Source organism: Eriocheir sinensis, chromosome 16 (genome assembly GCF_024679095.1).
Source record: "Eriocheir sinensis breed Jianghai 21 chromosome 16, ASM2467909v1, whole genome shotgun sequence".
NCBI classification, from domain to species: Eukaryota; Metazoa; Arthropoda; class Malacostraca; order Decapoda; family Varunidae; genus Eriocheir; species Eriocheir sinensis.
The window spans coordinates 14,651,366-14,671,097 of record NC_066524.1 but is presented as its reverse complement, the minus strand read 5'-3'; the positions used below and the strand labels follow the sequence as shown (position 1 = coordinate 14,671,097).

The window sequence follows — 19,732 nt, the reverse complement described above, 5'->3', positions numbered from 1 at the left end:
AGGAAAGGGCGGGGCAGGAGGGAAAGGAAGAATGGGAAGAGGAGGAAACAGAAGTGAGAGGGAGGGAAAGAGAGAGAGAAAAGAGAAGGGGCGGGATGAAGAGACAGAGAGAGGGAGAGGGAGAGAGAAAGGGGCGTGGTTGGAGAGAGAGAGAGAGAGAGAGTAGGCGTGGCTGGTGAAGGGAGGAGGGGGGGGGGCTGTGGGGGAGGACTCGTTTCTTTGCTATCTCCGCGTCATTGCGTCATCGAATCAGCTGTTTGCTCGGTCAGCTGATGGGCTTTGGCAACACGTGTCTCGTCTCACCCTTGTTTACACGCCTTGCTACCTGTAACATCCGCTGTGTGTGTGTGTGTGTGTGTGTGTGTGTGTGTTACCTTTGTTTACACGCCTTTGCTACCTGTGTCATCCCTTGTGTGTGTGTGTGTGTGTGTGTGTGTGTGTGTGTGTGCGTGTGCAGGGTAGGTTGGCAGGTGGACAGGTAACTCAAGGTAATTATCAACGCACTCAACAAACAGGTATAATTTTATTGGCTTCGTGGATTCAGACTTTAAAGACCAGAAACCTCCCGAAAAAAAGGTTCATCTCAATCTTTTATATTTCTTTATATTATTAATTTATTATTGTGTCCTTTGCTTTGCTGTCTATCATATAGTCTGAAAAATCTAATTACTGACTCAAAATACATAAGAAAACCTCTCATTGGTGTTTATTTAAATCGTCTAGGCTCGTAACAGTCATTTAACTATCATATAACTATCACCTAACTACTAATTATCATCTAACTAACTTATTTCCACTTTTTCACTTTAATCTCATCTTCACTCTAACCTTCTAATATTCACTCTGATCCACTCCACTGCTCCAAAAATCTTAAAAATGACAACCTATCTTCATAACCCACATCCCTGCTTCACTACATTTAACAAACCCGCTCAGAACCCCACTTCGAAACCCCGTGAACCGCCGTCGGGAGCTCAGGCGGTTAGCTCGAGGCGTGACGAGAGGAAGGCTTGGTGGAGAGGCGACCTAAGTGTTCCGGCGAGGGCGTGTGCGTGAGTGTGTCCTGGAAGGCGTGTGTGTGGCAGTCATGCAGACCACGCTACTACTGCTGGTGAGTGTTGGGAGGAGTGACGAGAGGAGAGTAACGAGAGGAGAGTAAGTAGCGAGAAAGGGGAGGATAGTTGCCTGAGGAAAAGGTACTGTGTATAAGGAAAGTGAACTGAGGAAAGGAGAATGTCAGAGTTTGAGGGAAAGGGGCGTGAGGAGGAGAGGAGAATGACAGTGGTAAGGGGAAGGAAAGGTCGAGCAGTGGATGGCTCTTCAAAATACGGGTCGTGCCTCCGTTCAGGATCACAGGGGATGGAATGAGTTCTAGGTTGTTAAGAGAGGGGGTGAAGAAACGGAAGGGGTGTGGAGGAATGGGAATGGGAGGAAAGGGGTGAGGAGGGATGGAAAGGGTAAGGAAGGGCAGCGAAGGGATAGATAGGGAAGGGAAGGAGGGAGTGAGGAGGGATGGAAAGGGTAAGGAAGGGCAGGGAAGGGGTAGATAGGGAAGGGGAGAAGGGGGAATTCCAGGTTATGTGGTTGAGAGAGGAAAGTGAAGAAGAGAAAGGGGAGGAAGGAAATAAGAACATAAGAACATAAGAACGTAAGGAGTCTGCAAGAGGCCGGTTGGTCTATACAAGGCAGCTCCTGTAATCCTAACCCCACCTTACCTCACTATCCATGAATGGCAATGTGTTTCAGGGCCGGAAATGGAGAATATGGAAGGGAAATGTGGAAGGGGTGATCTTTATGGATAGGAATGGTAGAAATGGATTTGTCAAGAAAAGTGTATTAGGTGGAAAACTTGTAGGAGTGGATTAGAGAAGGGAAGAAAACGGAAGGGCGAGATACGTGGAACGGAAGGGAAGGGAAGGGCAGTGAAGGGATGGGCATGGAAGGAATGGTGTAGTAAGTGAAAATCTGTTGGAAAGGGGAAGGGAAGGGCCGAGGAGTGTGTGGAAGGGAAGGGAAGGGCAGTGAAGGGACGGGAATAGAAGGAATGAGAAAATTTTGGGAGGTGGTAATATATGTAGGAAAAGTTAAGGGAAGGGAAAGGAAAGGTTGTGTGGAAGGGAAGGGCAGTGAAGGGACGGGAATAAAAGGAATGAGAAAATTTTGGGAGGTGGTAATATATGTAGGAAAAGTTAAGGGAAGGGAAAGGAAAGGTTTGTGTGGAAGGGAAGGGCAGTGAAGGGATGGTGTGTAAGGTTGGAAATGGAAAGGGGAGAAAAGGAAATGGGTGTGTAAAAGGGGAGTATGGAACGGTTGAGCACTTTGGGATGGGCATGCAAGGAAAAGTGTGGAAGGGGAGGAAAGGAAATGGGTGTGTAGAAGAGGAGTATGGAAGGGATGGGCATGCAAGGAAAAGCGTGGAAGGTTTGGGTTGGAAAGGAAAGGAAAGGAAGGAAGGGCAGGGCAGTGAAGGGAAGGTGTCCAAGTCTTCATTGTTTGCCTCGAGACCCGGCCAGGAACCGCCCATCTTTTGTCTTCCTCCTTTTGTTTCTTGTTTTTCTTCCTCGTGTTCTGGTTCCTCCTCCCTCCTTAGTCCCCTTTCTCTCCCTGATCCCCTTTCTTCACCTGTATTATCATCACCTTTTCTCTGTTGATTATCTTTCGTATCTTGTTTTATCGTTCCTTCCTCGCCCTCTTCTTTCATCTGATTATCATTTTCTTGCCATTTCTTCCTCCTCTTCATCCGTCTCCTATTTCATCCTTTGTTCTTTCCTCTCTTGTTCAATTACTATCTCTGGCTTTTCCTTTTCTTCCTCTTTCTTCTCTTTCACGCCTTGCTCTTCCTTTCCTCTTACTCAAATATCATTTAAACTTCCTCCTTCTCTTCATCTTTCTCCTCTTTCATCCTTTGTTCTTTCCTCTCTTACTCAAATACAGTGTCTCCTCCTCTTCTTCCTCTTTCACTCCTTGCTCTTCTTTTCCTCTTACTCAAATACCATCTCAACCTCCTCCTCTTCCTTCTCTTTCATTCCTTGCTCTTTGCTCTCTTGTACTCAAACACCATCTCCTCTTCTTCCTCCTCCTCCTCTTTACCCCTTTTACTAATATCTTTACTTGTTCTTTCCTCCTCCTCCTCTTTCATTCCGTGTTCTTCCTCTCTTGTACTCAAACACCATCTCCTCTTCCCCCTCTTCTTCCTCCTCCTCCTCCTCCTCTTTACCCCTTTTACAACCATCATTACGTGTTCTTTCTCTCCTCCTATTTAATTACCACCTCTGCCTCCTCCTCTTCCTCTCCCTCCTCCTAGTTCCTTTCCTTCCTCCTTCTCGTCCACAATTAAGCCATCAGCCACAGGGTCAGGCCACCGTCAGCCATGCCACAGCCTCGAGGGACCTTTCATGCTTTTTTTGCCCCCCTCCTCAAGTGCCCGTTCGTGTGCCAGCCTCGTTAGGGACGCGTGTACAAAGGGAAGCGGCGCGGGTTGTCTGCTGCCCCGAATCGTAAACGTCGGCGGAGAATGGAGGAGTCTGTTTGCCCGTTGACCGCTGACTGTTTGCTGGGCATGACTCGTCTGGCCCTGCTCCCTCCGTCCCTTAATCACTATCCTCCCCTCTACCCTTCCCTCTCTCTCCCTCTCCTCTCTCTCCCTCTCCTCTCTCTCCCTCTCTCCCTTAGCCATAATCGTCCCCGCTCCTGTCTCCCTTACCTTTCCCTCTCCTCCCTTTCCTCTCTCTCCCTCTCTCCCATGATCGTCCCCTTTCGTATCTCCCTTACCCCTCCCTCTCTCCTCCCCTCCCTTTCTCCTCCCCTCCCTCTCTCCTCCCCTCCCTCTCTCCTCCCCTCCCTCTCTCCCTTGCTCATGATTGTCCCTCTCCTGTCTCCCTTGCCTTTCCCTCTCCTCCTTTCTCTCTCCTCCCTCTCTCCTTTACCCATGATCCTCTCTCTTTTCTTTCTTGTCCGCGCCTCTCCTTCCTTCCCTCAAATCAGTCTCATTACCACCAGGCTTAAAACTACCCGTGGAAATGCCCAAAAATCCCTCGAAAGCCTTGTCTAATGTGTTTGCTTGGGCGCTGAAACGTTAAAGAATGACCCTCTGGAGTGTGTCTCGCGGTACGGTATAAAACTTCGGATTAGTAAGAGGTAATGGGCATGGTCAGGGTCACGTCTTTGGGGCATGTTTTATTGCACAAGTCGTAGTGGGCACTGGGTTCATTTTCTTCTTTGTTGTTGATGAAAAGCCAAATGAAAAGGAGAGGAGAGGAGGAAAATGGCAGTGTTGTAGAGGAAGTGGCTGGGGAGCTTGAATTGTACCTTCAGATTAGGGGGAGTTAGTGGGAATGTTTTTTTTTTATTGCTTTAGTAGTGGGTCCATTTTGTATTCTTCGTTAATGAAAAGCCAAATTGTCGCGAGTCCACCAAGTTGCGTTACGTCATAAAACCTTCAGACGGGAGAGCGTTAATGTGCCTTCCCAAGATTTACTGTCCGGGGGTTCGAAGGCGGGGTGCGGGGTAAGGAGTTATGAGCCACACGACCACGCGGCCACACCCTCAGCGACTCTTGTTCCTCGTGCTCGCCGGAATATAAAGTCAGACGTGTACCGCGGCGTTTAATTACAAGGCACAAGACACTCGTTCTGCTCTCCTTTCACTCGCGTTCCACGTTGAGGGGCTGTTACACTGGGCAAATTTTCCGTGGATCTTCAGTCAAACCACGATTTCCGCTGGCGTGGTTCTCATATTTGCGTGGTTTTCTGACGTGTCCACGATCTTCCAAAGCTACGGTGGATTTCACTGAAGGACGACGGTATTACTCCTCATCTTCATCAGCAGCAATAACAGCAAACAATTGAGAACCACGTCAGCGGAAATCGTGGTTTGACTGAAGATCCACGGAAAATTTGCCAAGTTTAATATCCCGTTTAGTCTTCCCTCCCCTGCTCCCACTCTCACATGACGTCACCTCGCTTCGCTGTTTTAGAATGTATGAAACTCGCTTATTTTCTTTACTTAAATAGGAGATTAGAGTTGTGATTGGAGTGATTGAAAAGGGTACCTGCTTGCTTTTCAGTCTCCTTTTCTCTCTACTTTATTATCTTCCCCCTATTTACGTTTTTTATTCCCTTTAACACTTTTTTTTATTTTCATACCCTTGGGAAGCCCACTTTTTTTAACCTGGGAATCAACTTTTTTTCTACTAAACCCCACTTTTTTTTTATTTAACCCCTTTTTTATTTTCATACCTTTGGGAAGCCCATTTTTTTTAACCTGGGAATAGACTTTTTTCTACTAAACCCCACATTTTTTTTTATTTAACCCCTTTTTTTTACTTTCATACCCTTGGGAAGCCCACTTTTTTTTAACCTGGGAATAAACTTTTTTCTACTAAACCCTACATTTTTTTTTTATTTAAGAATTACACTTTTGTTATTTTACTTAGGAACGTCGCGCTTTGCCTCCTTTCATCATCTTTCCTTTCCTTTCTCTCCCCACACGACCTTCATCCACTTATTTACCTTTCGTCCCCAAGTCAGACACACCAGGCGGATGAAAATAGCACAGAACCTCACCTCGGCCCTTCGTTCAGGAGTGGACTCAAAATGGCTTGCGGCAATGACCTAGGGGCGTATACATTTCGGCGCCCAAGTTCACATATTTGACAAGGCTTTCGTAAGAGTTTGGGGCATTTCCAGGAGTACTTTTATGACCCTGGTGGTAGTTTGACCCTTCCTCTGTACCGTGAACCTAAAGAAACACTCATTAGAACCCGACTGACCCCCTCTTTGACGTTTAGAAATAGTTGATTTGAGAAGCGAAGGAGTCTTATAATACCTTCCCTAATCTTTATCTTTCCTCCGTCAGGTGTTGGTGGTGTGCGGTCACGGGTCGGGGTTGGCACTATCCCCGTCCCTGGTGCTGGAGGGGAGTAAGAGCTCGTACCCCGCCCCCGCCACCCTCTACTCCCCCCACACCCACGGGTTCTTCTTCAACACCAAGACCATTCACGACTATGGACTCTTCGACGGACGCCTCACCTCCACCGCTACCCCCACTGACGCCTTCACTGCCCTCAACGAGATCACTGTCAACCCCGCCATTCTCCTAGGCGAGATCCCCACGGCGCCTGACTATCATGGGCGTGTTGGGCAGAGACAGAGGGACCCAGCGTCGCCTTCTGCAGGACCCCAAGGGAATTTCATCGAAGGTGGGGATTAGCTGGATTTTGACCCGAGTGACTTTTCTCCCGTCCTGGTTTTGATTTGATTTTTTGACTTAGTGACTTGAGTGGTGTGATTTTGGTGACCGTTTTTGGTGTGCTTATAACTGATGTGGTTTTATTTACGCTGATCAAATTTTTATGCTCAGTAACGTTAAGACCGGTTTAATTTCGTAGTCTCTTGTCTTTAGTTTTCCTTCCGTTTCTCAGTAGTTTCTTCCAAGTTTCTTTCATGTATTTTACCATTGTCTCCCCCTCCCCCAGGCAGCGACCCCAACGTGTCTCCATACTGGGAGGACCCCGAAGGCCGCTCCCCCAGCCGCGTGCCCTCCGTGGTGCCCGAGGACCTGGCCCCCAACACCCAGACATGCAGGTGAGGAGGAGGAGGAGGAGGAGGAGAAGCAAAGATAAACTTGTAAAGAGCTGAACCATTAGCGAAGGCCTTCACAACATTTTTTTTTACTTGTGTTCAATTGAAGTCTTCAGTTTCACATTTTTATATTCTAGTTTCCATTTAATTTTTTCCTTCTGGAACTTGAATGAAGGAAGGTTTGCTGCACGGACGCCATTAATAAGTTTCAAATATTACCTGATCAAGCATCCTGATTTTACCTACGATCTTTTTCCATCCCCCTCATCCCTCGTCTCCCCATCTCCCCCTCCGCCAGAGACCTCCCCGTCCCGTGCAACACCTCCGCCAAGTACCGCACCATCACCGGCCGCTGTAATAACCTCCAGCGCCCACAGCACGGCACCTCCGGCCAGCCCATGAGCCGTGTGCTGCCCCCGGTCTTTGGTAAGTGGCGGGTCGTCGTCCTCTTCGTCTCCTTGTTCTATGTTTTTTTTGTCTTGATCTGTGACGCTTTGAAAGTCATCCTCGGTCACTTTACTTGTCTTTCCTTCGCTATTTCGTGTCCTTTCTTGATTGTCTTACTTTCGTGCAATGGTGTTACTTTTTTCACGTCATGTAGTGTATCTTCAAGTTTAGGCCTACCTCTTGTAAATCCCAGTGTTGTAAGTACTTTTTTTTCACGTCATGTAGTGTATCTTCAAGTTTAGGCCTACCTCTTGTAAATCCCAGTGTTGTAAGTACTATTTCCCTAAGTATAGATAGAAAAAGGAAGGGAGAGAAAAGGAGGAGGGAGGAAAAAAGAAAGAAAGAGGAGCAAAAGAAAGAAGAAAAAAGTATGAGTTTAGGTTCTTATGTTCCCCGCCTCCTCGTCCCTTCCTGCCTCTCGTGACTCATCCCCGCTTCTGATCTTAGTTGAGTCTGCCTCGCATTGTCACAGATCGAAGAGAGGAAAAGAAAATGGTGCTAAAGATGACTGACTAAAGAGTTCTGTTCTTGGGTCTGTGGCTTCGTGTTTGGTACCATTTTTATTATCTTTACAAACTGAGGTTAGGACGTGAATGGACTTTTATTGGCTACTTCAAACAGCTGTCAGTCATTCACTCTTATCAATGCCTGACGATGATTACCTGGGATTACCTGGCTCCTGGTTAACATTGCCACAGGTGTTCTCGGGTGCTCCACAGGTGAGTAGTGCGGCGCGAGAGTTCAAGACCTTAACTTTTTTTTTCTTCCTTTCTTTTGATCATATTTTCCCCTTAGACTTTTCCTCCTCTTTCTTTTTCCTCCCTCTTTTCTTTTCTCTCCCTCTCTCATCTCTCACTCCCTCTTTCTATATTTGCTCACCACCTGTTCAAACGCACAATTATCAGTCTTTCCAATTTTCTTTTCCTCCCGCTCTACACTTCCCTCCCTCCTCACGCCATTTCTTCCCTCCCTCTCCTCAAGGCACACTGGGACCAAGTGTTCATTGTGACCTTCTCGCTTTCCGGTCATATCAAGGTTGCGGCGGGCAGGTGCGGCGTCTGAGGGCTGCCCAACGCCCCAGGTGGTGCAAGCCTCGCCTGGCAATTACCTGGCTGCTGCTGGCTACCCTGAATCATGTCTGGGAACAGGGGCCAGAGAGGAGTCACCTTCATGTTGCTTCGACCTTTCTAACTTTCTTCTATTTTTCTCCTTCCTCTTTACCTTTCTCATTTGCTTCTCCCATTCGGTATTTTTCCTCCTCTCTTTTCTCAAGCATAATAGTTTTCGATGTTTTTTTCTTCTTCTTATTTTCCTCATCCACATCTAACCATTCCCCTTTTCCTGTACATTCCTTTACCTCGTCCCCTTTCTTTCCTCTTATTCCTTTCTTCCCTTCTTTTCCTTCTCCATTTCCCCTTTCTTTTTCTTTCCTTTCCCCTTTTTACACTTTTCGTCCCCTTTCTTTCTTCTTATCCCTTTCTTCCCTTCTTTTCCTGCTCTGTTTTCCATTTCTCTCTTTTCTTTCCCCTATTTTACACCTTCGTCCCCTTTCTTTCCTCTTATTTCTTTGTTCCCTTCTTTACCTTCTGTGTTCCCTTTCTCTTTTCTTTCCCCTTTTTCCACTTTCTTCATCCCCTTTCTTTCCTCTTATTCCTTTGTTCCCTCTTTTCGTTCTCTGTTTTCTCTTTTTCTTTTCCTCTTTCCTTTTCCCTTTTTCCACTTTCTTTCCTCATATTCCTTTGTTCCCTTTTCCTTCTCTGTCTTCTTTCTTTTTCTCATTCCTTTCCTCTTTCTACACTTTCTTCGCCACCTTTCTAAACGCATCATTATCACCCTCTATCCTCAACCACACCTTTGCTCTCCAACCTCTTCCTCCCTTTACTCCTTCCCTTTCTTCTCCAACTTTTTCCTTCTCCAACCTCTTCCCCCCTTTACTCTTTCCCTTTCTTCTTAAGCCACTTCATCCCTCGCACCGTTCCTGTCTCATCTTTTTCCCCCTTATCACATCACATCTTCCCTCCCCTTCTCCTTCAGACGCGGCGTGGATGAGGCTACGGTCAAGTGAAGGGGGACTCCTGCCCAATCCCCGCCAAGTGTCCCTTCACATGAGAGAGGCGCCCCCCAACGCCCCCACCTCCCACAACCTCCTGGTGATGCAGATAGGACAGTTTGTGGACCACGACCTCAGTGTTGTGCCCACGCTGAAAGGTAGTTATGGGCTGGTGTTCCTCAAGGTGGGAATGATGAGGAGAGCAACTGATGTTTTACTTTGATTCTTTGATAGCAATTGTCAGTTGACCAGAACCGATATGGGGAAGAATGAAGGGAACCCATTTAGTTTTCTTTCAGCCGTAGTCAGATTCTTAAAGGGAGGAAGAGTTGAGAGAACCAATGCTTTGTTTTGCATTAATAACAAGTCAGTCGAAGCTAATAAGGGGAGAATGAAGAGACCCCTTGCTCTTATTACCTTAGTCTGTTAGTCTTCAGAGGGAGAAAGAGAACCGACGATGTTTTTTATGCTTTTTAACCTCGGTGTGTTCGTCAATCTATAGAAGGAAACAATGAGTGGAATCTACGTCGCTTTATTTATTTTTTTAACCTCTGTCAGTCTGTCAATCTCTAGAAGAAAGAGAGAGGAATCTACATACCGTTTGATCCCTTTATTACCTTCGTCAGTAGTTTATTCCTCCTCTTCTCTCACCCTCGTCACCCTCCCCGCCCCGCCAGGCCCCACCCAGGCGCCGGCCCGTCGCTGCGAGGAGTGCAAATCGTGGCGGGACCTGCACTGCGCGCCGCTGCCCATCCCGCCCGACGACCCGCACATCAAGGCGCGCGACTACTACAACAAGCGCCTTTGCCTCCCCTTCGTCAGGTGGGTGTATGGTCGTGTGTGCATGTGTCTGTTATGTAATAGAGAATTCATGAACTTCATCAATTTATCTTTCTTCTTCAAGTCTTTTTTTTGTGTGTGTGTATATTTTGTCTTCCTCATCAGGAGCGAGGCAGTCAGCGGGCGGGACTCCCTAGGGCGGCCCTCCATAGAGCAGTTGTCCCTCAACACCGCCTTCCTCGACCTCTCCACGGTAAGAGGCCCGTCACCCTTGTCCCATCACCCTTGTCCCATCACCCTTGTCCCGTCACCCTTGTCCCGTCACCCTTGTCCCGTCACCCTTGTCCCATCACCCTTGTCCCATCACCCTTATTCCATTACCATTACTCAGTAGCCATGCCCCGTCACTAAATCCTCATCATCATAATTCTTCCTTCTGTTGCTCCTGTACCATCATTTCCCCTTCCTTAATGAGTACCAGTTGGAAAGAATACGGCGTGCGTACAAATTGGCAAACCTCCCTTCACGTGTCACAGGTGTACGGGAGCGACCACTGCCGGGAGAGGAACCTGCGCCTCTACTCCTTCGGGATGCTGGCGGAGCTGCGTCAGGAGGCGAACGACGGCGGCTTCCCCATCTTGCGGGACGCCGTGGACTTTGAGGAGTGCAGGGCGGAGGGCGACAAGTGCTTCTTCGTGGGGGATGAGCGGTGAGGAAGAGGGGAGGAAGGAGGAAGAAGAGTTGGATATAAGGTGGTGGGGAGAAAAGGAGTTGTTTGTGGGGGATGGGAGGTAAATAAGTGTTCGTATTGGGGAGAGGGGGTGGGAGTGACGTGATGGGAGTGAGAGGTGGGGAGAGGAAGGAAGGGAAGGGGTTTGGGGGGAGGAAAAGTGTTTTGTAGGGGATGGGAGGTAAAGAAGTGCTCGTATTGGGGAGAGGAGCTGAAATAAAGGCTGGGAGTGAGGTGATGGGAGTGAGAGGTGGGGAGAGGAAGGAAGGGAAGGTGTTTTTGGGAGAGGAAAGGTTGGGAATGACTCGGTGGGGAATGGGAGGAAAAAAAAAGGAGGTAGTAAATTGGGAAAACTGGGGAGTAGGTGATGGGTTGGTGGAGTGGGTACGTAATTGAAAAGATTAGATAAGGTGAGGGAAGGGTTTTAGCGAGGGCGTAGTCTATATTGCGATGGGGAGATTAGTCGCAATAAGAAACAGATTGAGTGAGATGACTGGTGAGTAGGTGAGATCATTTTTTTTTCCAACAAAGGAGACAGCTCAAGGGCACAAAAAAAGGAAACTATAATAAAAAAAAACATCCCGCTACTCGCTGCTCCTAAAAAGAATCAAAAGAGGTGGCCGAAAGAGGTCATTTACAGGTATCCATTTTCTTCACCAGGAGCAACGAGCACCTTGGGCTGATGGTGAGTCACGTGGTGTTCTTCCGTGAGCACAACCGCCTGGCGCGTGCACTGGGACCCCTCAACCCCCACTGGGACGACGAGAAGGTGTACCAGGTGAGGCGTGCCCGAGCAGGTGTTACCAGACCAGGTGTACCCCCGAAACCGGTATCTTCTCTTTTCTTTGTACCATAACGTTCATCTACTTTCCTCTGACAGTCAACCAACCAATCAGTCTAGTTACTTTTTCACATGACACTTTCCTCACCTTTACCTTCATTTTTCCATCATTCATTAAGTTTATATTCCTTTCTGACACCCGCCCATTCGATACACCAATCAGTCTAATCTTTTCCAATCTTCAAATAGTCTACTTTATTCCACTCTTGACACTCATCCAGTCAATTCAGTTAGTTTTAGTCTAATATCCTGACACCATCCTAATCAAGCAGTCAGTCACTTTTTTCCCTTTTTCTCCCCATTCTCCACTTTTTTCCCTTTTTCTCCCCATTCTCCACTTTTTTCCCTTTTTCTCCCCATTCTCCACTTTTTTCCCTTTTTCTCCCCATTCTCCACTTTTTTCCCTTTTTCTCCCCATTCTCCACTTTTTTCCCTTTTTCTCCCCATTCTCCACTTTTTTCCCTTTCTCTCCCCATTCTCCACTTTTTTCCCTTTTTCTCCCCATTCTCTTCAATCAATAATTCCTACACCCTGTCAGTCCACCAGTCAGTCAGTTTGGTCACTTCCTTTTCCTTCAGTCATTCACGTAAGTTTCAATAAGTTCATCAATGAGTCAGTCAATTCCCTTTCCCTTTCCTTTTCTTTCAGTCAGGAACTCAATCACCCCATTAGTCAATCAGTCAATTCCCTTTTCCTTCAGTCGATAATTCCATCACCCAGTCAGTCAGTCAGTCATTTCTTCACCTGTCACGCACTCGGTCAATCCTTTCCCTTTTCCTTACATTTTTTTCCTCCAGTCAATAATTCCATCACCCAATCTAGCAATCGGTCAATCAGTCTTGCAATCTTTTACTTTCCTCACCTGTCACTCACTCACCTGTCCCTCCCACCTGTCCGTACCTGTCACTCACCTGTCCATCTCACCTGTCCGGCCCATGTCAGGAGGCTCGCCGCATCAACATCGCAGAGTACCAACACTTCGTCTACAGCCAGTTCTTGCCGGAGCTCCTTGGGCCTATCAAGATGGCAGACTATCGCCTTCAACCAGAATCATCGGGCTACTACCAGGTGAGTCTCGGAGCCAGGTAAGAGGGAGGTTCGTGTGTAGTTTTTATTTTTATTCTTCCATCATCTTCATTCTCCTCTTTATTTGTTTCACTATCACCGTATCTACGACCATTATCACTATCATCTTCCCCTTCATTATCTATCTGGCATCCCCCCCCTCATTTTTTTGTCACATCTTTACTTTCATTTTCCTGACCTCCCTCCCTCTTCATTCTCCTCTTTATTTGTTTCAGTATCTACGACCATTATCACTATCATCTTCCCCTTCATTATCTATCTGGCATCCCCTCCCTCATTTTTTTTGTCACATCTTTCCTTTCATTTTCCTGACCTCCATCCCTCTTCATTCTCCTCTTTGTTTCACTTTCACCATATCTACGACTGCTGTCACTATCATCTTCCCTTTCATTCTTTATCTGGCATCCCCCCCATCTTTTTTTTGTCACATCTCCCTTTCATTTTCCTGACCTCCCTTTTTCATCACCATAACCATCACTATCATGTCACATTCTTTCCTTCTTCCTCTCTGTAGCGTCCCATTTTCACCATCACCATAACTAACACCATCATTATCTTCATTTCGTCCATTTATCACCACCATAACCACCACAATCACCACCCTCACTCTCCCTTCTTCCTCTCTTTAGCGTCCCACTTTCACCATCATAACTAACACTTATCATTACCTTCATTTCGTCCATTTATCACCACCATAACCACCACGATCACCACCTAAACTCTCCCTTCTTCGTCGCCTTCGCCAGGGTTACGACAGCACCGCCGACCCGTCCATCCTCAACGAGTTCTCCACAGCGGCCTTCAGGGTGGGGCACACGATGGTCCCCGACGAGCTGTTGCTAATGGACAACCACTTCCTCCCCATCGCCTCCGTCCCCATCGTCAACACCTTCCACAATGCCTCCATGACCTTGCTGGTGCGTGGTGGGAAGGGAGGAGGGAGGGGAGGGAGTGGGAGGAAGGGAAGAGTGAATGGAAGGAAAGGTATTTGAGTGGTATGGTCGAGGAAGGCATGGGAATGGAAGGGGATGGAAGATAACTTTGAAGGCAAGGTTTGGTAACAGATTGTGGATAGTTAAGGATAGGAAAGCAGGATGTGCAGGGAGGAATAGAATGGAAGGGTAGGTATGTTGCATGGGAAGGAAAGGAATGGAAGGGGATGGAAGATAACTTAGAAGGCAAGGTTTGGTAACAGATTGCGGATACAGTTAAGGATTGGGAAGCAGGATGTGAAGGGAAGGGACGGGAAGGGAAGTTGGAAGGGAGGGGATGAGAAGGAAGGGAAGGGAAGGGGATGAAAGAGAATTTGTAAGGCAAGGTTTGATAACAGATTGGGAATACAGTTAAGGATTGGAAAGCAGGATGTGAGGGAGGAAAAGAAGGGAAGGGAAGGGAAGTTGGAAGGGAGGACATGTGAAGGAAGGGAATTGAAGGGGATGAAAGATAATTTGTAAGGCAAGGTTTGATAACAGAATGTGGATACAGTTAAGGATTGGGAAGGATGTGAAGGGAGGAATAGAAGGGAAGGGAGGGCATGGGAAGGAAGGGAATTGAAGGGGATGAAAGATAATTTGTAAAGCAAGGTTTGATAACAGATTGTGGATACAGTTAAGGATTGGGAAGAAGGATGTGAAGGGAGGAATAGGGAAGGAGGGAATAGAAGGAAGGAAAATTAGAAGGAATTAGATGAAATTTGTAAAGCAAGGTTTGATAACAGATTGTGGATACAGTTAAGGATTGGGAAGAAGGATGTGAAGGGAGGAATAGAAGGGAAGGAAGGGAAGCTGGAAGGGAGGGAATAGAAGGGGATAAAAGTGAATTTGTAAGGCAAGGTTTGATTAGATTGTGGATACAGTTAAGGATTGGGAAGAAGGATGTGAAGGGAGGAATAGAAGGGAAGGGAAGTTTGAAGGGAGGGCATGTGAAGGAAGGGAATTGAAGGGGATGAATGATAATTTGTAAGGCAAGGTTTGATAACAGATTGGGAATACAGTTAGGGATTGGGAAGGATGTGAAGGAAGGAATGGAAGGGAAGTTGGAATGAAAGGCATGGGAATCGTCAGGTCAAGTAAACGACTCAGTAAAGGGAAACCGAATGTAAAGGAGAAACGGGAATGGGATGGAATGGAAGAGAGGAATGGAATGAAAACTAAGGCAAAAACCACATTCCCACGACTCCCTCCCTCCCTTCACCCACGACCCCCCTGACTCCCCTCCACCCCTGTGTCCCCGCCAGCCCAAGATGTGTGACCTGGTCTTGCGGGGACTCATTGGCGCCAGACTCCAGCCGGTGGACCTGAAGGTGGTGGAGACGCTCTCCAATCAGCTGTTTGAGGGCCCGCAACACGCCGGCCAGGACCTCATTGCCAGGAACATCGCCAGAGGTAAGAGTCGTGGCTATTGGAGGTACTGGTGGTGGTGGTGGTAGTAGTTGTAGTAGTTGTCGTAGTAGTAGTAGTAGTAGTAGTAGTAGTATAGTTCCCCTTTGAAAGACTGTCAAAGAAAATAAAAAGGGTCTCAATGGTTCAGTCTTGTTATTGGTTCCTTAAGTTAATGGTTCCTTCTTATTATTGGTTCCTAAATCTTAAGGTTCCTTCTTATTCTTGGTTCCTAAATTTAATGGTTCCTAAATTTAATGGTTCCTTCTTATTACTGGTGCTTTGATTAATGGTTCCTTCTTATTATTGGTTCCTAAAGTTACTGGTTCCTTCTTATTACTGGTGCTTTGATTGATGGTTCCTTCTCAACACTGACCGTCTCAAATCCTTCCTCTATGGGGCGTGGCCAGGCGTTAGAATGTTACCAGGAATATGTCTGTGACGGAGATGAGCACTGAGGCCACGTGCAGCATAGCGTACGCCCCAACTTTACCTTAAGGGCCGTACTCAAACATTTCGGCACCCAGGCACACACACATTTGACAAGGCTTTCGTAGGAGTTTTGGGCATTTCCAGGGGTAGTTTTACGGCCCTCCTGGTAGTTTGATCCTTTTTTTTTACAAAGTCGACAGCTCGAGGGCACAAAAAAAGGAAACTATAATAAAAAAAAGCCCGCTACTCGCTGCTCCTAAAAAGAATCCAAAGAGGTGGCCGAAAGAGGGGTCAATTTCGTGAGGAGAGGTGCCGTGAACCTAAAAAAAACACCTATTAGAACGCGACTGGTATCATTTTCGGCCTTTGGGGATAGTTAATGTGAGGGGCGTAAGCGTCTGACAACACCGGCCTTAGTCTTGGCCTCTCCCCCCTTCCCCCCAGGACGTGACCACGGGTTGCCGCCCTACGTGCAGTACCGGGAGGCGTGCGGCGGTCCCGTCACCACTTCCTTCGACGACCTGCTCACCGCCATGCCGCGCCAGGCCGTGCACGCCCTCGCCAGGACCTACGCCAGAGTGGAGGACGTGGACCTCTTCGTCGGGGGCCTCGTGAGTAGCGCCGAAGGACCAGACAGTGTTGCCATGTTGGGAGGGGTAGAGAAAGTGTAGCCAGATAAGGAGGTTCATCTTTACATCCTTGGAGAGTCTTTTGCTTATGGCTGTTCTATTTTTTGCTATTTGAAGTGTTTTATGGCATATTGAAGGTTTTTGTTTGCCATATGAAGTGTTTTATGGCATATGAAGTGTTTTTTTTGCCATATGAAGTGTTTTTTGCCATTTGAAGTATATTTTGCCGTAGTGTTTTTTCAGGTTTTTATCGTCATATGCAGTGTTGTTGCCATGTTTTTTTTTTTTTTTGGCAAGTCTGACTTTTGTACTGTTTAGTTTTTTTATGAGTACGTTGAAGACTGAAAACGAAGGCTAAGTATGTATTGTGTACGTGCGTTCGTTTGTGGTGATAATGGATGTTAAGTGTATGTTTGTTCGTGTGTGTGTGTCGCAGGCGGAGTTCCCCGTGTCGAGGGGGCTGGTGGGGCCAACCTTCGCCTGCCTCATCGGTTACCAGTTCTTCAACCTGCGACGCGGCGACAGGTTCTGGTGAGTCGCGTCTGTGTCCGCCGCTTTCTGTTTGTCTGTGTGCATCTCCGTTTCTGGGTCCGAGTGGCAGTGTCTTTAACTTGGATTGACCTCACCTTTTCCCCCCTAAAAAAAAATCGCGCAGTGCTAAAAAAAAAATACAGAAGACAGTGAGGTTGAGTGTTTTAACCTTATTCTTTAGTAGTGAAATTTGCGCCTCGTCCCTTAAGCCCTCTATGTCTGTCGGTCTCTCTTTTTGACGAGTTACCCCACTAAGAAAAAACCCACTACGCTCTTTGCTTGGAAATGTTAAGTCTCTTCTCTAAAGTTAAATAAGATATCGTCCAGTCTCTTCACCAGCACCTTCAGCGTCTTAATCCAACCCTTCAGCGTCCTCAATATCGGTAACACAACCTGGCACTCCTTTTTCCCTCCTTTCCTTCCTTCCTTTCTATCATCTTACCCTTATTCCTTCATTCTTTTCCTACTTCCCTCCCTCCCTTCTTCTTACATTTCTTCCTTCTCCCTTTTCCTCCTTCCTTCCACCTTTCCTTCCTTTCTACCATCCTACCCTTATTCCTTCATTCATTTCCTACTTCCCTCCCTCCCTCCATCTTGCATTTCTTCCTACTCCCTTTTCCTCCTTCCCTCCGTCAGGTACGAGAACGCCGACGCGGGCTTCACTCCGGCGCAGCTGAGGGCTCTCCGCAGCGCCTCGACCCTTAACCGCCTCCTGTGTGACAATTTCGACGGCACTAACGAGAGGTTGCCCGCCAGCATCTTCCACCTCCCGTCCCAGCGAGGGTGAGTGTGCTGGCCTGGGTGTTCTTTGTGGTTTTGATGTTTACGATAATGGAGTAGGGTGAATGAAGCAGTTACGGTAAGATTAATCAGTGAATTCCGCACCAAAAGAGTTCTAACCTATGTGTTTTTTTGCTTACGAGAATGGAGTAGTGCTGATACAGAAAGTTGTTGTATGATTAGTCGAACAACGCAACCAAAAGCTAAACAACCACAAAAAATTAAGTGTTGCAAGTTATTCTTTAGTTGTTTATGTTAATGGAGTAATCTTAAGAGTTATGAGGTTAATTGATGAATAGCGTAACAATAACTACGAAAACAAGATAGCAATCACTGAGGGCTCAAGAAAAGACTACAAAAAATATTAAAAACTCCATACGAGACCACAATAAGGCTCCCGAAACACTTGCCCGTCTATGGAAAACCGAAGATGCCCCCCAAAATATTCTAACTAGGCGTTTTAAAGATATCCCCACAAGTATTCTAAGTAACTAGGTGTTTTAAAGATATCCCCAAAAGTATTCTAAGTAACTAGGTGTTTTATAGTTTCCGGTTGAAGGAGAGTAAATAAATTATAATAGGTTCTCACAATGGTTCCTTCCTTCCATGTTTTCCCTGTTCTTCTTTAAACCTTCTCCATCTTCACCCACCCCGCCAGGAACCCGCTGCTGCCGTGTGACCACCTGACGCCCCTTGACCTCAGCCCGTGGAAGGAGCACTACCGCGGCGACGAGGTGGAGTGTGAGTACCTGGGCCGCGCCTACGCCCCCGGCAGGAACGTCCACGTCTCGCACTGCCTCGTCTGCGTGTGCCAAGCCAAGGGACTGGTGAGGAAGCGGAGACCAGCCGTGTTAATGTTGATTCTTTGTATTTTGAAACTTTATTCGATTTAGTTTTCTTTAGATTTTTAGTTGCTTTTTTTTTTCTTTAACTTTTTTTACCCATTTTTTTTCTTTATTTAGATTTTCAGTTGCTTTTTTTTTTTACCCATTTTCACATTCACGTTTCTAGCCAAGACTCGCAAATATTGAAAAAAAAAGAGGAACAGTAGTTGACATGAAGGTATTTTTTTTAGATAGTTTTTTTATTCTTTATTTTATCAACGACTTTAATTGCCACATCGACACGGCATCCTTTCTCAATCTCGTGTTCCCTCCGTTAACCTTTTCAGTCTAATATTAACTAGTCTCGTGGCATTCCTTATCAGTACTCTTCTTCGTCCACTTAACTTTTCCTGGATTTTTTCTCCCCCACGCACCACGGCCCTCTCAATCCACTAGCCTCGTTTTCTAATCCGCCTTTACAATCTGATATTAACTGCCTGTATAATATTCCTGAACCTTGTCTTCATCAGTACTCTTTTCTTCGCGTTCTTAACCCATTCTCTTCGTCTCTGATCCCCCCACCACCATTTACCTTCTCACCACCTTCGTTTCTCACGCCGTCAGATGCGGTGTCAACCCAACCCGTCTGGCTGCCAACAACCCGACCAAGACGAACACTGCCGACTCATCTGCTGAGGCTCCGACGAAAGGGAGGATACGGAGGGCCAGACGAGACCCGACGGAGTGGCCGAAGGAGGGAACGAAGTTGTAATTTAAGGAGAAAGTATTAGGCATATTTAAGAAGGGGAAATCATGGGCATGTGAGAAAAATAAAGAATCAGGGTAGATTGAAAGGAAATTAAGGGCTTATACAAGAAGGAAGATTGGAGACTATAGTTACAAAATTGTATGACCTTATTCTCTCTTGTGTGGGTTGTTAAAATTGCTGACAGACTTGAATAAAAACTGTTCATGATGTCTTGTTAAAGGATGGAAAGCAATAAACTAATCTCTTAATTGCTTTACCCCAAAATTATGCCCTCGAGAGTTGTAAGTAAACCACGTCGGGGTTGTAAATAGAGTATGAATTGTAAATAAACTTAGGCTCAATTTGTGACTCTTAGGATTGTTGAAAGTATGATGTAGGTGCCCTGAGTATTGTTGAAACTAGTTATAAGTTGTTGAAATAAAAACCTTTCTTGTATCGTTGGTGTGTTCTTTTACTCGTGGCTGGAAATGAAGCACAATGACTATATAACTACGGAAGGAGACTTTCTGAAAATGTTGGGGAGAGACCGTTGTTGGAGCTGGGGTAAAAAGACACTAGGTGGACCAACTGGGAAAAGGAAAAGATTGCTTAACTTGAGAGAAGATGGAAGTGCAAGCTTAGTCATAAAGGGACGTAATTATCTGAACATTGACCTTACCATGGAGCGTCACGGCGAGAACTTCCCAAACTTGTGCCAACTTAAACGAAACCAGGATGCAGGATTCACTCCAAGGTAAAAAAAAAAAAAAAAAAAAAAAAAAAAAAGAAATAGGTACATAATTAAAATTTCAAAACACTTCTGAAGCCGAAGCCTTATTAGTGTTTCAACTCGACACATGAAACGAGTTTGAAACGACACACATGATAGACCAGT

The 19,732-nt window shown here is 46.5% G+C and overlaps 1 protein-coding gene across 1 annotated transcript; it reads left to right on the top strand.

Moving 5' to 3' along the window:
* Positions 1-963: 963 nt before the first annotated feature.
* LOC126999343 (lactoperoxidase-like) lies at positions 964-19,294 on the top strand. The gene is made up of 17 exons (XM_050861866.1): positions 964-1,111; positions 5,857-6,199; positions 6,476-6,584; positions 6,880-7,007; positions 9,063-9,236; positions 9,756-9,900; positions 10,024-10,111; positions 10,395-10,567; positions 11,249-11,366; positions 12,372-12,497; positions 13,262-13,432; positions 14,752-14,899; positions 15,770-15,936; positions 16,391-16,485; positions 17,122-17,268; positions 17,924-18,092; positions 18,714-19,294. Exons 1-17 carry the CDS (start codon positions 1,088-1,090, stop codon positions 18,783-18,785), a joined length of 2,397 nt encoding a protein of 798 aa, XP_050717823.1. The 5' UTR covers positions 964-1,087; the 3' UTR covers positions 18,786-19,294.
* Positions 19,295-19,732: the final 438 nt, after the last annotated feature.